Source organism: Nerophis lumbriciformis, linkage group LG26, assembly GCF_033978685.3.
Source record: "Nerophis lumbriciformis linkage group LG26, RoL_Nlum_v2.1, whole genome shotgun sequence".
NCBI lineage: Eukaryota > Metazoa > Chordata > Actinopteri > Syngnathiformes > Syngnathidae > Nerophis > Nerophis lumbriciformis.
In genome coordinates, this window is record NC_084573.2 from 7,014,632 (window position 1) to 7,027,500 (window position 12,869).

Here is a 12,869-nt window from a genome sequence, read left to right on the forward strand (position 1 = left end):
CAGCTATCCTGCCTCTTACAGACCTTGATTCCGGGCCCCAATGACAAATATAATCGAGGACCCGTCTTAGTAAACTACAATGGAAGTGAACGAAAAACTCTGGAGCTGTGGTAATTTACTGATCAAGCTGACTGGGACTTGAACCCAGTCCCCTTTGATTGGGAGCAAGCTACTTTAATCACTCAGCTATCCCTGGTTTTCTTCAAGGGAGATTTTGGGCCCCAATGACATATTTAATTGTTTATTTTATTTGTGAATAGCGTCGCCATGGTAAAACGAAAAGTTCCCAACTAAAAGGTCCGCCATCGGTGCGACCGAGACCTTTCCGACGGTATAACATATGTGGGGGTTCGTTGGCCGATCCGTCTCGCATTAATCGTAAGAGAAATGTGTGGAACTATAATAGTAAAGTTTGAGGTATGAGCAATAATAATATGGGCTGCTTGTATTGCAAGCGCTCATTCACTGCTGCTTAACAGCATGTGAATGGGCGCTTGCATTGCAGCAGGCCCATAAAAATGATAACATTTGAAGTATGAGCAATAATAATATGGGTGCTCGCAATGCAAGCAGGCCCATAATAATGATCAGGTTTGAAGTATGAGCAGTAATAATATGGGCGCTTGCAATGCAAGCAGGCCCATAATAATGATAAAGTTTGAAGTATGAACAATAATAATTTGGGCTGCTTGCATTGCAGCAGGCCCAAAACAAAATACATACTCAACAAATATTAACTATACATTTATTGTACCCAACTTTTGCTGAAGCATGCATTGCTTTTTGCAAAAAGGACATACAGTACATATAAATCAATCACAAAACAATATTTATATTACAAAAGAGAGTAATAAAAGTGGTCCAGAAGATGTTTCAGATGTGAACCAGTAAGTATGAAGTAAGAGGGATTTATGTGAGTAAAGGTATGAACAAATGTGTATATCCATACCTGCCAACTTTTGAAATCAGAAAAACCTAGTAGCCAGGGTCCAGGGGCCGAATTTCGTTTGAGTCTATTTCTTCCGCGAGTATTTTGTAAATGTTTTCGCCTGTGGAAGTCGTATTGCATTCCCTCAAAGACAGAAGTACTGACAATACTTTTCCAACGTCGTCATCGAAATATCGAACACAAATGGGGTACAGTTTTACATCGTCATAATCGGTGCTGCCGTCAGTCCACATGCTAAATGGTTCCGTCTTCATGACATCGGCGGTACTTTTTGAGGATTCTGTTCCAAGACACTGAATAATGTTTGATGTTTTGGTTCGACCACATCCATATTTTTTGGCGATTTTCGAGTCGGGAAACATTTTCCGAAATAACTGTCCCATGTGATCAGCCAGTGCGATTGGAAGTCCATGCTCAATTATTGCCTCCGTAAATAAAACTTCGGCATTTATCACATCCAAAGATTCTGTTTGGGCGACGAAAAACGTTGAAAGTTTTCCACTTGTATCGCTAGCAACGGCATTAGACTTGTGTTTTTTTGTCCCAACGTGGTCTTTTACATCGCTAATTCCTCCGTGTCCGATCGAAAAATCTTGTCTGCACAAGGTGCAATTGGCGTAGTTTTCACCCTTTTTGGAACGGATAATTATTCCCGGATAGGCTTTTGAATATTCTTCACGGAATGACTGCAGTTTTCTTTTCGGTTTAAGACTCGTTTGCGATTTTTCTCCGGCTGATTCCATGATCGTTCGCTCGTTTGGAAACTTGGCAGCGGTGCTATTAAATAGCCTCGCGCATGGCATTCGGAATGGCTCGATAGGAAGTTACGGGAAGCAGTGTCGATTGTCATTGTTGTTACGCGATTTCGTGAATAAAATTTTTTTTTTTTTTAATTAATGAAAAACCGTATTTTTTATCACTGCAACCGTAACCCGGAATAGGTTGATGAAAACCGTACTAATTACGGGAAAACCGGAGTAGTTGGCAGGTATGGTATATCACATAATGGAGTTCATCCATGGAATCATTTACAATTAGAAATGAAAATATGGAACTCTTTATAATTTCGAAAACCTTCATAAAACACTATTATGAATAATTATAAAAGTGAATTATGAATATATATATGTATATATATATATATATATATATATATATATATATATATATATATGTAAAATGTTTGTTGTATACAACATGTTTTGTTTACGCTCACATTTTCAGTCAAATTGTTCTGTTAATTTTTAAATAAAAGTACACAACTTTGTATATTAAAGGCCTACTGAAAGCCACTACTATCGACCACGCAGTCTGATAGTTTATATATCAATGATGAAATCTTAACATTGCAACACATGCCAATACGGCCGGGTTAGCTTACTAAAGTGCAATTTTAAATTTTGCGCGAAATATCCTGCTGAAACCGTCTCGGTATGATGACGTCACGGATTGTAGAGGACATTTTGGGACAGCATGGTGGCCAGCTATTAAGTCGTCTGTTTTCATCGCAAAATTCCACAGTATTCTGGACATCTGTGTTGGTGAATCTTTTGCAATTTGTTCAATGAACAACGGAGACAGCAAAGAAGAAAGCTGTAGGTGGGAAGCGGTGTATTGCGGCCGACTGCAGCAACACAAACACAGCCGGTGTTTCATTGTTTACATTCCCGGAAGATGACAGTCAAGCTTTACCATTGGCCTGTGGAGAACTGGGACAACAGAGACTCTTACCAGGAGGACTTTGAGTTGGACGCGGTACCGTGAGTACGCATGCAGCTGCGGCTTCCAAACATTTGATCGCTTGCCCGTACGTGCGTGCCGCTATGTGCATGTCATGTACGTAACTTTGGGGACTTTGGGGAAATATATGTGCTGTATGAACTTTGGGGAGGTGAACGGTACTTTGGGCTGTGGGATTGAGTGTGTTGTGCAGGTGAGTTGTATTGGCGGGTTATATGGATGGGAGAGGGGAAGTGTTTGTTATGCGGGATTAATTTGTGGCATATTAAATATAAGCCTGGTTGTGTTGTGGCTAATAGAGTATATATATGTCTTGTGTTTATTTACTGTTTTAGTCATTCCCAGCTGAATATTAGGTCCCACCCGCCTCTCACAGCATCTTCCCTATCTGAATCGCTCCCACTGCCCTCTAGTCCTTCACTCTCACTTTCCTCATCCACGAATCTTTCATCCTCGCTCAAATTAATGGGGAAATCGTCGCTTTCTCGGTCCGAATCGCTCTCGCTGCTGGTGGTCATGATTGTAAACAATGTGCAGATGTGAGGAGCTCCACAACCTGTGACGTCACGCGCATATTGTCTGCCGGTACAGGCAAGGCTTTTTTTATCAGCGACCAAAAGTTGCGAACTTTATCGTCGATGTTCTCTACTAAATCCTTTCAGCAAAAATATGGCAATATCGGGAAATGATCCAGTATGACACATAGAATGGACCTGCTATCCCCGTTTAAAAAAGAAAATCGCATTTCAGTAGGCCTTTAATGCATGTACTTGACAGAAAAAAAGCACTCATCTAAAAAAACTCTAGGGATGTAACAGTATTGTAGGTACAGCGGTTTCAGAGTAATCACAATAACATTGTGATGTGTGACGATATCAAAACTTGGTGAGGGGAGTTTTTTTCCTTTGCACTCTGAAATAAACTACATCTCCCAGAATCCTCTGCGCAGCGCGGGAGTGGCCAAGTAGGGGCGCCATAGGCAGGAAGTGAAGTGTGTTCATAGTAGGTAAGAGGAATAGTTTTTTTTTAAGAACATTTAATCAGAATCTGTCTCTTTGTGTTATGTTGCTAACAAACAGAAAACATATCCTCTTTGGCGGAGGTAAGAAAGTCTGCCTTCTGCGTCTACTCACACACATCAGTTTGTGAGGTATTTACATGATTCAAAGTTAGATTGTTAGTTACCTTTTCTGAGAAACAGCATATTCCAGACTGCTATTAACATGTCCACTGTGGAGGACACTGCTCCTCATCAAGTAAAAGTTAAAAGACACTAAAGTGAACATTAGTGTTTTACACTGAAGGTGTACATTGTCACTTTAAAGACACACAAATGTAATGTTTTTAAATATTTACTTGAAACTGTGGATGTTCCTGCACAATTCTTTGCACTTAAAAATACTTGTTTGTAGTAATAAATATGATTAGAACATTTAAACATTATGTTTGTGTTCTATTACCGTGCTTTTTTTTTTTAAACTAAACATTCCTGCCACTTCATTTTACACAATTTACCATTTTGGGGTCTTTTTTTTTTTGGACATACACCACAATAGTATTGTACCATGGCCTTAATATCGTGATATCTAACCGTGAGATGTTGATACTGTTACATCCCTAACAACAATAAATCTACAAATAGTAAAAGCATATTAAGTAAATTGTGTTACGCACACAACGATTATGTCACACATCTTATATGTGCTGATGTCGATGAAAACTCAAAGTTATATAAATATATATATATATATATATATTTATTTTTTTTAACAGTTAATTTAAAATCCCGCAGATTCATTTGCTGCTGTTGTTCTCACCAGCACACTTGTGTTTCTTACACTGGTACTTATAGGAGAATCTTTCACCACAAAGATCGCAACTCAACACTTTCTCTCCTGTGTGTGTTCTCATGTGTCTGACAAGTGTTGACCGGTCACAAAAGCCTCTGTTGCAGTTTGAACAGGAATATGGTTTTTCACCGGTGTGTATCCTCATGTGCACTTTCAAATTTTGACTCGTTACAAAACCTTTACCGCAGATTGAACACGGAAAAGGTTTTTCTCCGGTGTGCATTCTCATGTGTACTTTCAAATACTGTCTTTGCACAAAGTCTTTACCACAGACTGAACAGGTAAAAAGATTTTCTCCGGTGTGTATTCTCATGTGTACTTTCAAATTGTGCCTTTGTACAAAACTTTTGCCACATACCAGGCAGGAAAAAGGTTTTTCTCCGGTGTGTATTTGCGTGTGTTCTTTCAACACATGTTTCCGTGCAAAACATTTACCACATTCTGAGCAGGAATAAGGTTTTTCTCCGGTGTGCGCTCTCATGTGTGTTTTCAGACAAGAACGGTAACTAAAAGATTTGTCGCAGTGAGAACATGTGAAGTGTGTGTTGTCAGTGTGACATGTCTTATCATCTTTAGAGTCTTCATCATCAGTGTCAGGAGAGTGTGACGTTGTGTCCTCACTATCTGATAGTGGAGCTAAGAGCTTGTCTGCTTGTGATCCTCCACAGTGGTCTCCATCAGCTTCTGTTGTCATGTGTTGAGTTGAACTGCTGCTTGGAGGCTCTGCCTCTCTCTGCTCCTCACTCTCACCTTTGACCTCATCATCTTCACTCTTCACAATCACACCAATCACTGGGAACTCCTCCAACCATTCATGATGCTCTCCCTCCTGACTGATGCTGTGTTCCTCCTCTTCCATTTTAATGTGAGGGGGCTGTGGCTCCTCCTGCTCCATCTTGAAGCTCCACTCCTGTTGCTCAGGGAGATGATGTTCCTGACAGACACCTGCAGGACACAAGAAGACAAACACGTGCGTTTGAAACGTCCAGCTTTGCTCAGTCACATTAGAGCATTCAGTACGTTTACATGTACTAAAGAAAACCAAGTTATTGTATGAACTGTCGGGGACAAACACGCCACTCTTTACAACATTATTCACAGGAAAGGAAAACCAAGGGATGGGCGATATGGCCAACACTTTATATTGCGATATATTGAATATAGAAGTGAAAATAGAACAATTTTAAAACAGGTTACAAAGGCTCCTAATTGAGTTGTTGACATATGCAGTAACATATTACAACATTATTCCCAGTTGTATTATTTTCTATTAGTAATCCATTTGTGATTATTCTGCGATGAGGTCCTTCCACCCAATTGTAGCTGAGATAGGCTCCAGCACCCCCCCACAACCCCAAAAGGGACAAGCGGTAGAAAATGGATAGATGGATAATCTATTTGTTAATTTACTGTTAAAACCTGGTTACTTTCTGTTGTAACATGGTTTTAGCTCCACATCTGGTAAAATGTAATGATCACTTATTCTTCTGTTGTTTGGATACTTTACATTAGTTTTGGGTGATACTACAAATTTGAGTATTGATCCAATACCAAGTAATAACAGGGGCAGTATTGGTCATACTAATGCTGATACTTCATATTTTCTAAATGAGTGGTTCTTGAACTTTTTTCACCAAGTACAACCTCTCCAAGCTCTCCCGGTACCGTCATAATGACCAACAATAAAATACAGTCGCAGAGTAGGCCTAAGTATTCATTAAAAACACAGTGGTTTTATTTAGCAAGTATTTTCAATCATTTTTGACCAAAGTCCCATTACACACAGTTTGAACAATAACACTGAATTTGAATATAGAAAAGTAAAACACTATACTTTAAAGGCCTACTGAAAGCCACTACTACCAACCATGCAGTCTGATAGTTTATATATCAATGATGAAATCTTAACATTGCAACACATGCCAATACGGCCGGGTTAGCTTACTAAAGTGCAATTTTAAAATTCGCGCGAAATATCCTGCTGAAAACGTCTCGGTATGATGACGTCAGCGCGTGACGTCACGGATTGTAGAGGACATTTTGGGACAGCATGGTGGCCAGCTATTAAGTCGTCTGTTTTCATCGCAAAATTCCACAGTATTCTAGATATCTGTGTTGGTGAATCTTTTGCAATTTGTTCAATGAACAATGGAGACAGCAAAGAAGAAAGCTGTAGGTGGGAAGCGGTGTATTGCGACAGGTGTTGTGCCGGATAACGCACCCCCGCCGTAGAATGCACCCCCTGACTGTTGTGCCGGACAACACAGGCGGTGTTTCATTGTTTACATTCCCGGAAGATGACAGTCAAGCTTTACCATTGGCCTGTGGAGAACTGGGACAACAGAGACTCTTACCAGGAGGACTTTGAGTTGGATGCGCAGACGCGGTACCGTGAGTACGCATGCAGCTGCGGCTTCCAAACATTTGATCGCTTGCCCGTACATGCGTGCCGCTATGTGCATGTCACGTACGTAACTTTGGGGAAATATATGTGCTGTATGAACTTTGGGGAGGTGAACGGTACTTTGGGCTGTGGGATTGAGTGTGTTGTGCAGGTGTTTGAGTTGTATTGGCGGGTTATATGGACGGGAGGGGGGAGGTGTTTGTTATGCGGGATTAATTTGTGGCATATTAAATATAAGCCTGGTTGTGTTGTGACTAATAGAGTATATATATATGTCTTGTGTTTATTTACTGTTTAAGTCATTCCCAGCTGAATATCAGGTCCCACCCACCTCTCACAGCATCTTCCCTATCTGAATCGCCCCCACTGCCCTCTAGTCCTTCACTCTCACTTTCCTCATCCACAAATCTTTCATCCTCGCTCAAATTAATGGGGAAATCGTCGCTTTCTCGGTCCGAATCGCTCTCGCTGCTGGTGGCCATGATTGTAAACAATGTGCAGATGTGAGGAGCTCCACAACCTGTGACGTCACGCTACTCGTCTGCTACTTCCGGTACAGGCAAGGCTTTTTTATCAGCGACCAAAAGTTGCCAACTTTATCGTCGATGTTCTCTACTAAATCCTTTCAGCAAAAATATGGCAATATCGCGAAATGATCAAGTATGACACATAGAATGGACCTGCTATCCTCGTTTAAATAAGAAAATCGCATTTCAGTAGGCCTTTAATCAAGTGATTCTTTGGCGTAGCATTAGATGGATCACGGTTCTAAATCATCGAATGATTCTATTTTTGGTCACAATTATAATATATATATATATATATATATATATATATATATATATATATATATATATATATATATATATATATATATATATATATATATATATATATATATATATCGATAATTATTAAAGGGGAACATTATCACCAGACCTATGTAAGCGTCAATATATACCTTGATGTTGCAGAAAAAAGACCATATATTTTTTTAACCGATTTCCGAACTCTAAATGGGTGAATTTTGGCGAATTAAACGCCCTTCTATTATTCGCTCTTGGAGGGATGACGTCACAACGTGAGGTCACATCGGGAAGCAATCCGCCATTTTCTCAAACACCGAGTCAAATCAGCTCTGTTATTTTCCGTTTTTTCGACTGTTTTCCGTACCTTGGCGACATCATGCCTCGTCGGTGTGTTGTCGGAGGGTGTAACAACACGAACAGGGACGGATTCAAGTTGCACCAGTGGCCCAAAGATACGAAAGTGGCAAGAAATTGGACGTTTGTTCCGCACACTTTACCGGCGAAAGCTATGCTACGACAGAGATGGCAAGAATGTGTGGATATCCTGCGACACTCAAAGCAGATGCATTTCCAACGATAAATTCAAAGAAATCTGCCGCAAGACCCCCATTGAATCTGCCAGAGTGTGTGAGCAATTCAGGGACAAAGGACCTCGGTAGCACGGCAAGCAATGGCGGCAGTTTGTTCCCGCAGACGAGCGAGCTAAACCCCCGGGATGTCTTGGCTCACACCGTCCCTTATGCCACCGAAGATGATCAAGAGAAGAATATCGACCCGAGCTTCCCTGGCCTGCTGACATCAACTCCAAAACTGGACAGATCAGCTTTCAGGAAAAGAGAGCGGATGAGGGTATGTCTACAGAATGTATTAATTGATGAAAACTGGGCTGTCTGCACCCTCAAAGTGCATGTTGTTGCCAAATGTATTTCATATGCTGTAAACCTAGTTCATAGTTGTTAGTTTCCTTTAATGCCAAACAAACACATATCAATCGTTGGTTAGAAGGCGATCGCCGAATTCGTCCTCGCTTTCTCCCGTGTCGCTGGCTGTCGTGCCGTTTTTGTTGGAGATGAGTGCCATGTACACAACTCGCTGCCCAACAAAGCGAGTACACAACATCCTGAAGGACAGATACCACCCAGCACAGGGCCTCTTCAACCTGCTACCCTCTGGGAGGATCAATTCGCGCCAGGACCACCAGAATGTCGCACAGTCTGTATCCCCAGGCTGTGAGACTGCTAAATGAACAGCCTGCCCCTTTGCTGCCCCGGACCATCTTATTACCTCACTCTTCACCACCTCAATAATTGTGCTCTGGACATTGCATTGCTGCAACATCAACGTAACACCTATCAGACATCTGACTGTTCCCACCCCCATGTCCCTCTATTCGCCATCTTCCTGACAATGCTAAAATGCTAAAATGTAAACTATTGTCAACCTGCACATCAATGCAGTTTCTATGCCGCTGGACAAAGCTCAAACAAAATCTCGTTGTTCATGTATTACTTAAGTGTTATTATGACAATGACAATAAAGGAATTAATTGATTGATTGATTGATTGATTGATTGATTGATTGATGAGAGGCCAAAAACGTCTTCTAAGACAAAGTGAACAGTCCAGTTGTGATGGACTGAATGCCCTGAGAATAAAATGATATGTCCTTACTTGGACTGTGATGAAGCTGTGAGGACTCAGGTGGTTTGTCTTCATGGTCTTCAGTCTTCACAGAGACAACAGTCAGTGGAAACTTGGTGAGATCAGCCTCCTCCTGCCCTAGAAGACACTCTTCCTCCTGAGTGATCCACACTTCCTCCTCTTCCTCTTTAATGTGGGGGGGCTGCTGGACGTCTGTTGGGTAAATAAGTAAATAAAGATTAAGGGAGAAGAGGAATCGTTTTTGACTGACACTTAACACAATGAGATAATTTGTGTTCTCACGTGTGTTGTGTTAAAAGTGTGTGGCTCAACAACCAATAAAGACACAGGAAAGACTTCATTTTGTTCCAGCCAATAAAAGTACTTCAAAAGTGGTACAGTGAGTAAAAAACAGGTTCGGAAAATTCTCAATTTTAATGAGTACAAAAGAGGCTTAAATCTTTCTGCAAAAAGCACATACGACGAAAGAAATCCAACTATGCAATGGAATAGATCCCTGTACTTTATCGAGTGATATCAAGGATTATACATCAGTCGCGTTACCAGAAATATCGAACTATTGTGCCACAGACATCATTCTACACGACAAACCTTGTAAAAACATGGAGGTCTACAACTTCTTTGTGTGTGGCTAGGTCAAGGACATTGGTATCAAGACTCTCCCGGATAAATCATGCATCGTTTTATCTTGGGTAAGTTTGCATTTCATGATTAACTTTGCGTCTACTGCCATGTTTGTTGCTGTTGTATGCACTGTTTACGACTACCATGTTTTCCTTGTCTTTATCAAAATATAACGATAGATGTCAACAATGTGTATGTGCTGAAAGATTCATGTATGATTGTTTATCAAAATATAACTATAGATGTCAACATTGTGTATGTGCTGAACGATTCATTTATGATTGTTTATCAAAATATAAGTATAGATGTCAACATTGTGTATGTGCTTAAAGATTCATTTATGGTTGTTTATCAAAATATAACTATAGATGTCAACATTGTGTATGTGCTGAAAGATTCATTTATGATTGTTTATCCAAATATAACTATAGATGTCAACATTGTGTATGTGCTGACAAGATTCATTTATGATTGTTTATCTCAGCTGCATTCGTGCGGAAGGCGGCGTACACCCTGGACAAGTCGCCACCTCATCGCAGGGCCAACACAGATAGACAGACAACATTCACACTCACATTCACACACTAGGGCCCATTTAGTGTTACCAATCAACCTATCCCCAGCACCCCCCGCGACCCCAAAAGGGACAAGCGGTAGAAAAATGGATGGATATCAAAATATAAGTATAGATAGTCAACATTGTGTATGTGCTGAAAGATTCATTTATGATTGTTTATCAAATTATAACTATAGATGTCAACATTGTGTATGTGCTGAAAGATTCATTTATGATTGTTTATCTCAGCTGCATTCGGGCGGAAGGCGGGGTACACCCTGGACAAGTCGCCACCTCATCGCAGGGCCAACACAGATAGAGAAACAACATTCACACTCACATTCCCACACTAGGGCCCATTTAGTGTTACCAATCAACCTATCCCCAGCACCCCCGCGACCCCAAAAGGGACAAGCGGTAGAAAAATGGATGGATATCAAAATATAAGTATAGATGTCAACATTGTGTATGTGCTGAAAGATTAATTTATGATTGTTTATCAAATTATAACTATAGGTGTCAACATTGTGTATGTGCTGAAATATTTATTTATGATTGCTGCCTTTGGTAAAAGTTAAACTATTTTAGGTGTTGGTCACATTTGCTTTCTTTTACTTAGACACGCCGAGTTGGTGCTTTTTGAAACACTTGTAGTAAAAACGTGTTTAAGAAATTCAGATAATATATATATATAATATTTAAAGGCCTACTGAAATGTGATTTTCTTATTAAAACGGGGATAGCAGGTCCATTCTATGTGTCATACTTGATCATTTCGCGATATTGCCATATTTTTGCTGAAAGGATTTAGTAGAGAACATCGACGATAAAGTTTGCAACTTTTGGTCGCTGATAAAAAAGCCTTGCCTCTACCTGAAGTAGCGGACGATATGCACGTGACGTCACAGGTTGTGGAGCTCCTCACATCATCACATTGTTTACAATCATGGCCACCAGCAGCGAGAGCGATTCAAACCGAGAAAGCGACAATTTCCCCATTAATTTGAGCGAGGATCAAAGATTTGTGGATGAGGAAAATGAGAGTGAAGGACTAGAGGGCAGTGGGAGCGATTCAGATAGGGAAGATGCTGTGAGAGGCGGGTGGGACCTGATATTCAGCTGGGAATGACTAAAACAGTAAATAAACACAAGACATATATATACTCTATTAGCCACAACACAACCAGGCTTATATTTAACATGCCACAAATTAATCCCGCATAACAAACACCTCCCCCCTCCCGTCCATATAACCCGCCAATACCACTCAAACACCTGCACAACACACTCAATCCCACAGCCCAAAGTACCGTTCACCTCCCCAAAGTTCATACAGCACATATATTTTCCCAAAGTTACATACGTGACATGCACATAGCGGCACGCACGTACGGGCAAGCGATCAAATGTTTGGAAGCGTACTCACGGTACCGTGTCTGCGTATCCAACTCAAAGTCCTCCTGGTAAGAGTCTCTGTTGTCCCAGTTCTCCACAGGCCAATGGTAAAGCTTGACTGTCATCTTCCGGGAATGTAAACAATGAAACACCGGCTGTGTTTGTGTTGCTGCTTCGGCCACAATACGCATTCTACGGCGGGGGTGCGTTATCCGGCACAACACCTGTCGCAATACACCGCTTCCCACCTACAGCTTTCTTCTTTGCTGTCTCCGTTGTTCATTGAACAAATTGCAAAAGATTTCACTAACACAGATGTCCAGAATACTGTGGAATTTTGCGATGAAAACAGACGACTTAATAGCTGGCCACCATGCTGTCCCAAAATGTCCTCCACAATCCGTGACGTCACGCGCTGACATCATCATACCGAGATGTTTTCAGCAGGATATTTCGCACAAAATTTAAACGTGCACTTTAGTAAGCTAACCCGGCCGTATTGGCATGTGTTGCAATGTTAAGATTTCATCATTGATATATAAACTATCAGACTGCGTGGTCGGTAGTAGTGGTTTTCAGTAGGCCTTTAACAAAAGTGATCACTGCAAACTTGTGTATTCATGCTTTTCTTGTAAAATCTTGCACTCTTCCGCCCTTCTTGATTACCTCTCGAGGAACTCTGAAGAAATGTTTATCCTTATAGCGATTTGGGCATTTTTTCTTCGAGAGAGGCTAAATGGCACCTAGTACCCATTGGAAACAGAGCTAGCTTGACTACCACGCATATTTAATGAGCGGGACTTGAGCCGACCGGGACGTCAGTAAATTCCAAGCAATAGATGTTTACATTTTACACCTAAACTTTATATCTCTAACCATAC

General features: G+C 40.9%; 1 protein-coding gene across 1 annotated transcript in view; it reads right to left on the reverse strand.

The window, feature by feature from the left end:
• Nucleotides 1-4,466: 4,466 nt before the first annotated feature.
• Nucleotides 4,467-12,869, reverse strand: part of LOC133623973 (uncharacterized) — a 17,472-nt gene continuing 9,069 nt past the window's right edge. The window contains exons 5-6 of the mRNA XM_072916120.1: nucleotides 9,423-9,605; nucleotides 4,467-5,484 (exon numbers count right to left, since the gene is read on the reverse strand). Coding sequence (XP_072772221.1) covers nucleotides 4,484-5,484; nucleotides 9,423-9,605 — 1,184 coding nt within the window. The 3' untranslated portion in view covers nucleotides 4,467-4,483. The remainder of the gene's footprint in view (nucleotides 5,485-9,422; nucleotides 9,606-12,869) is intronic.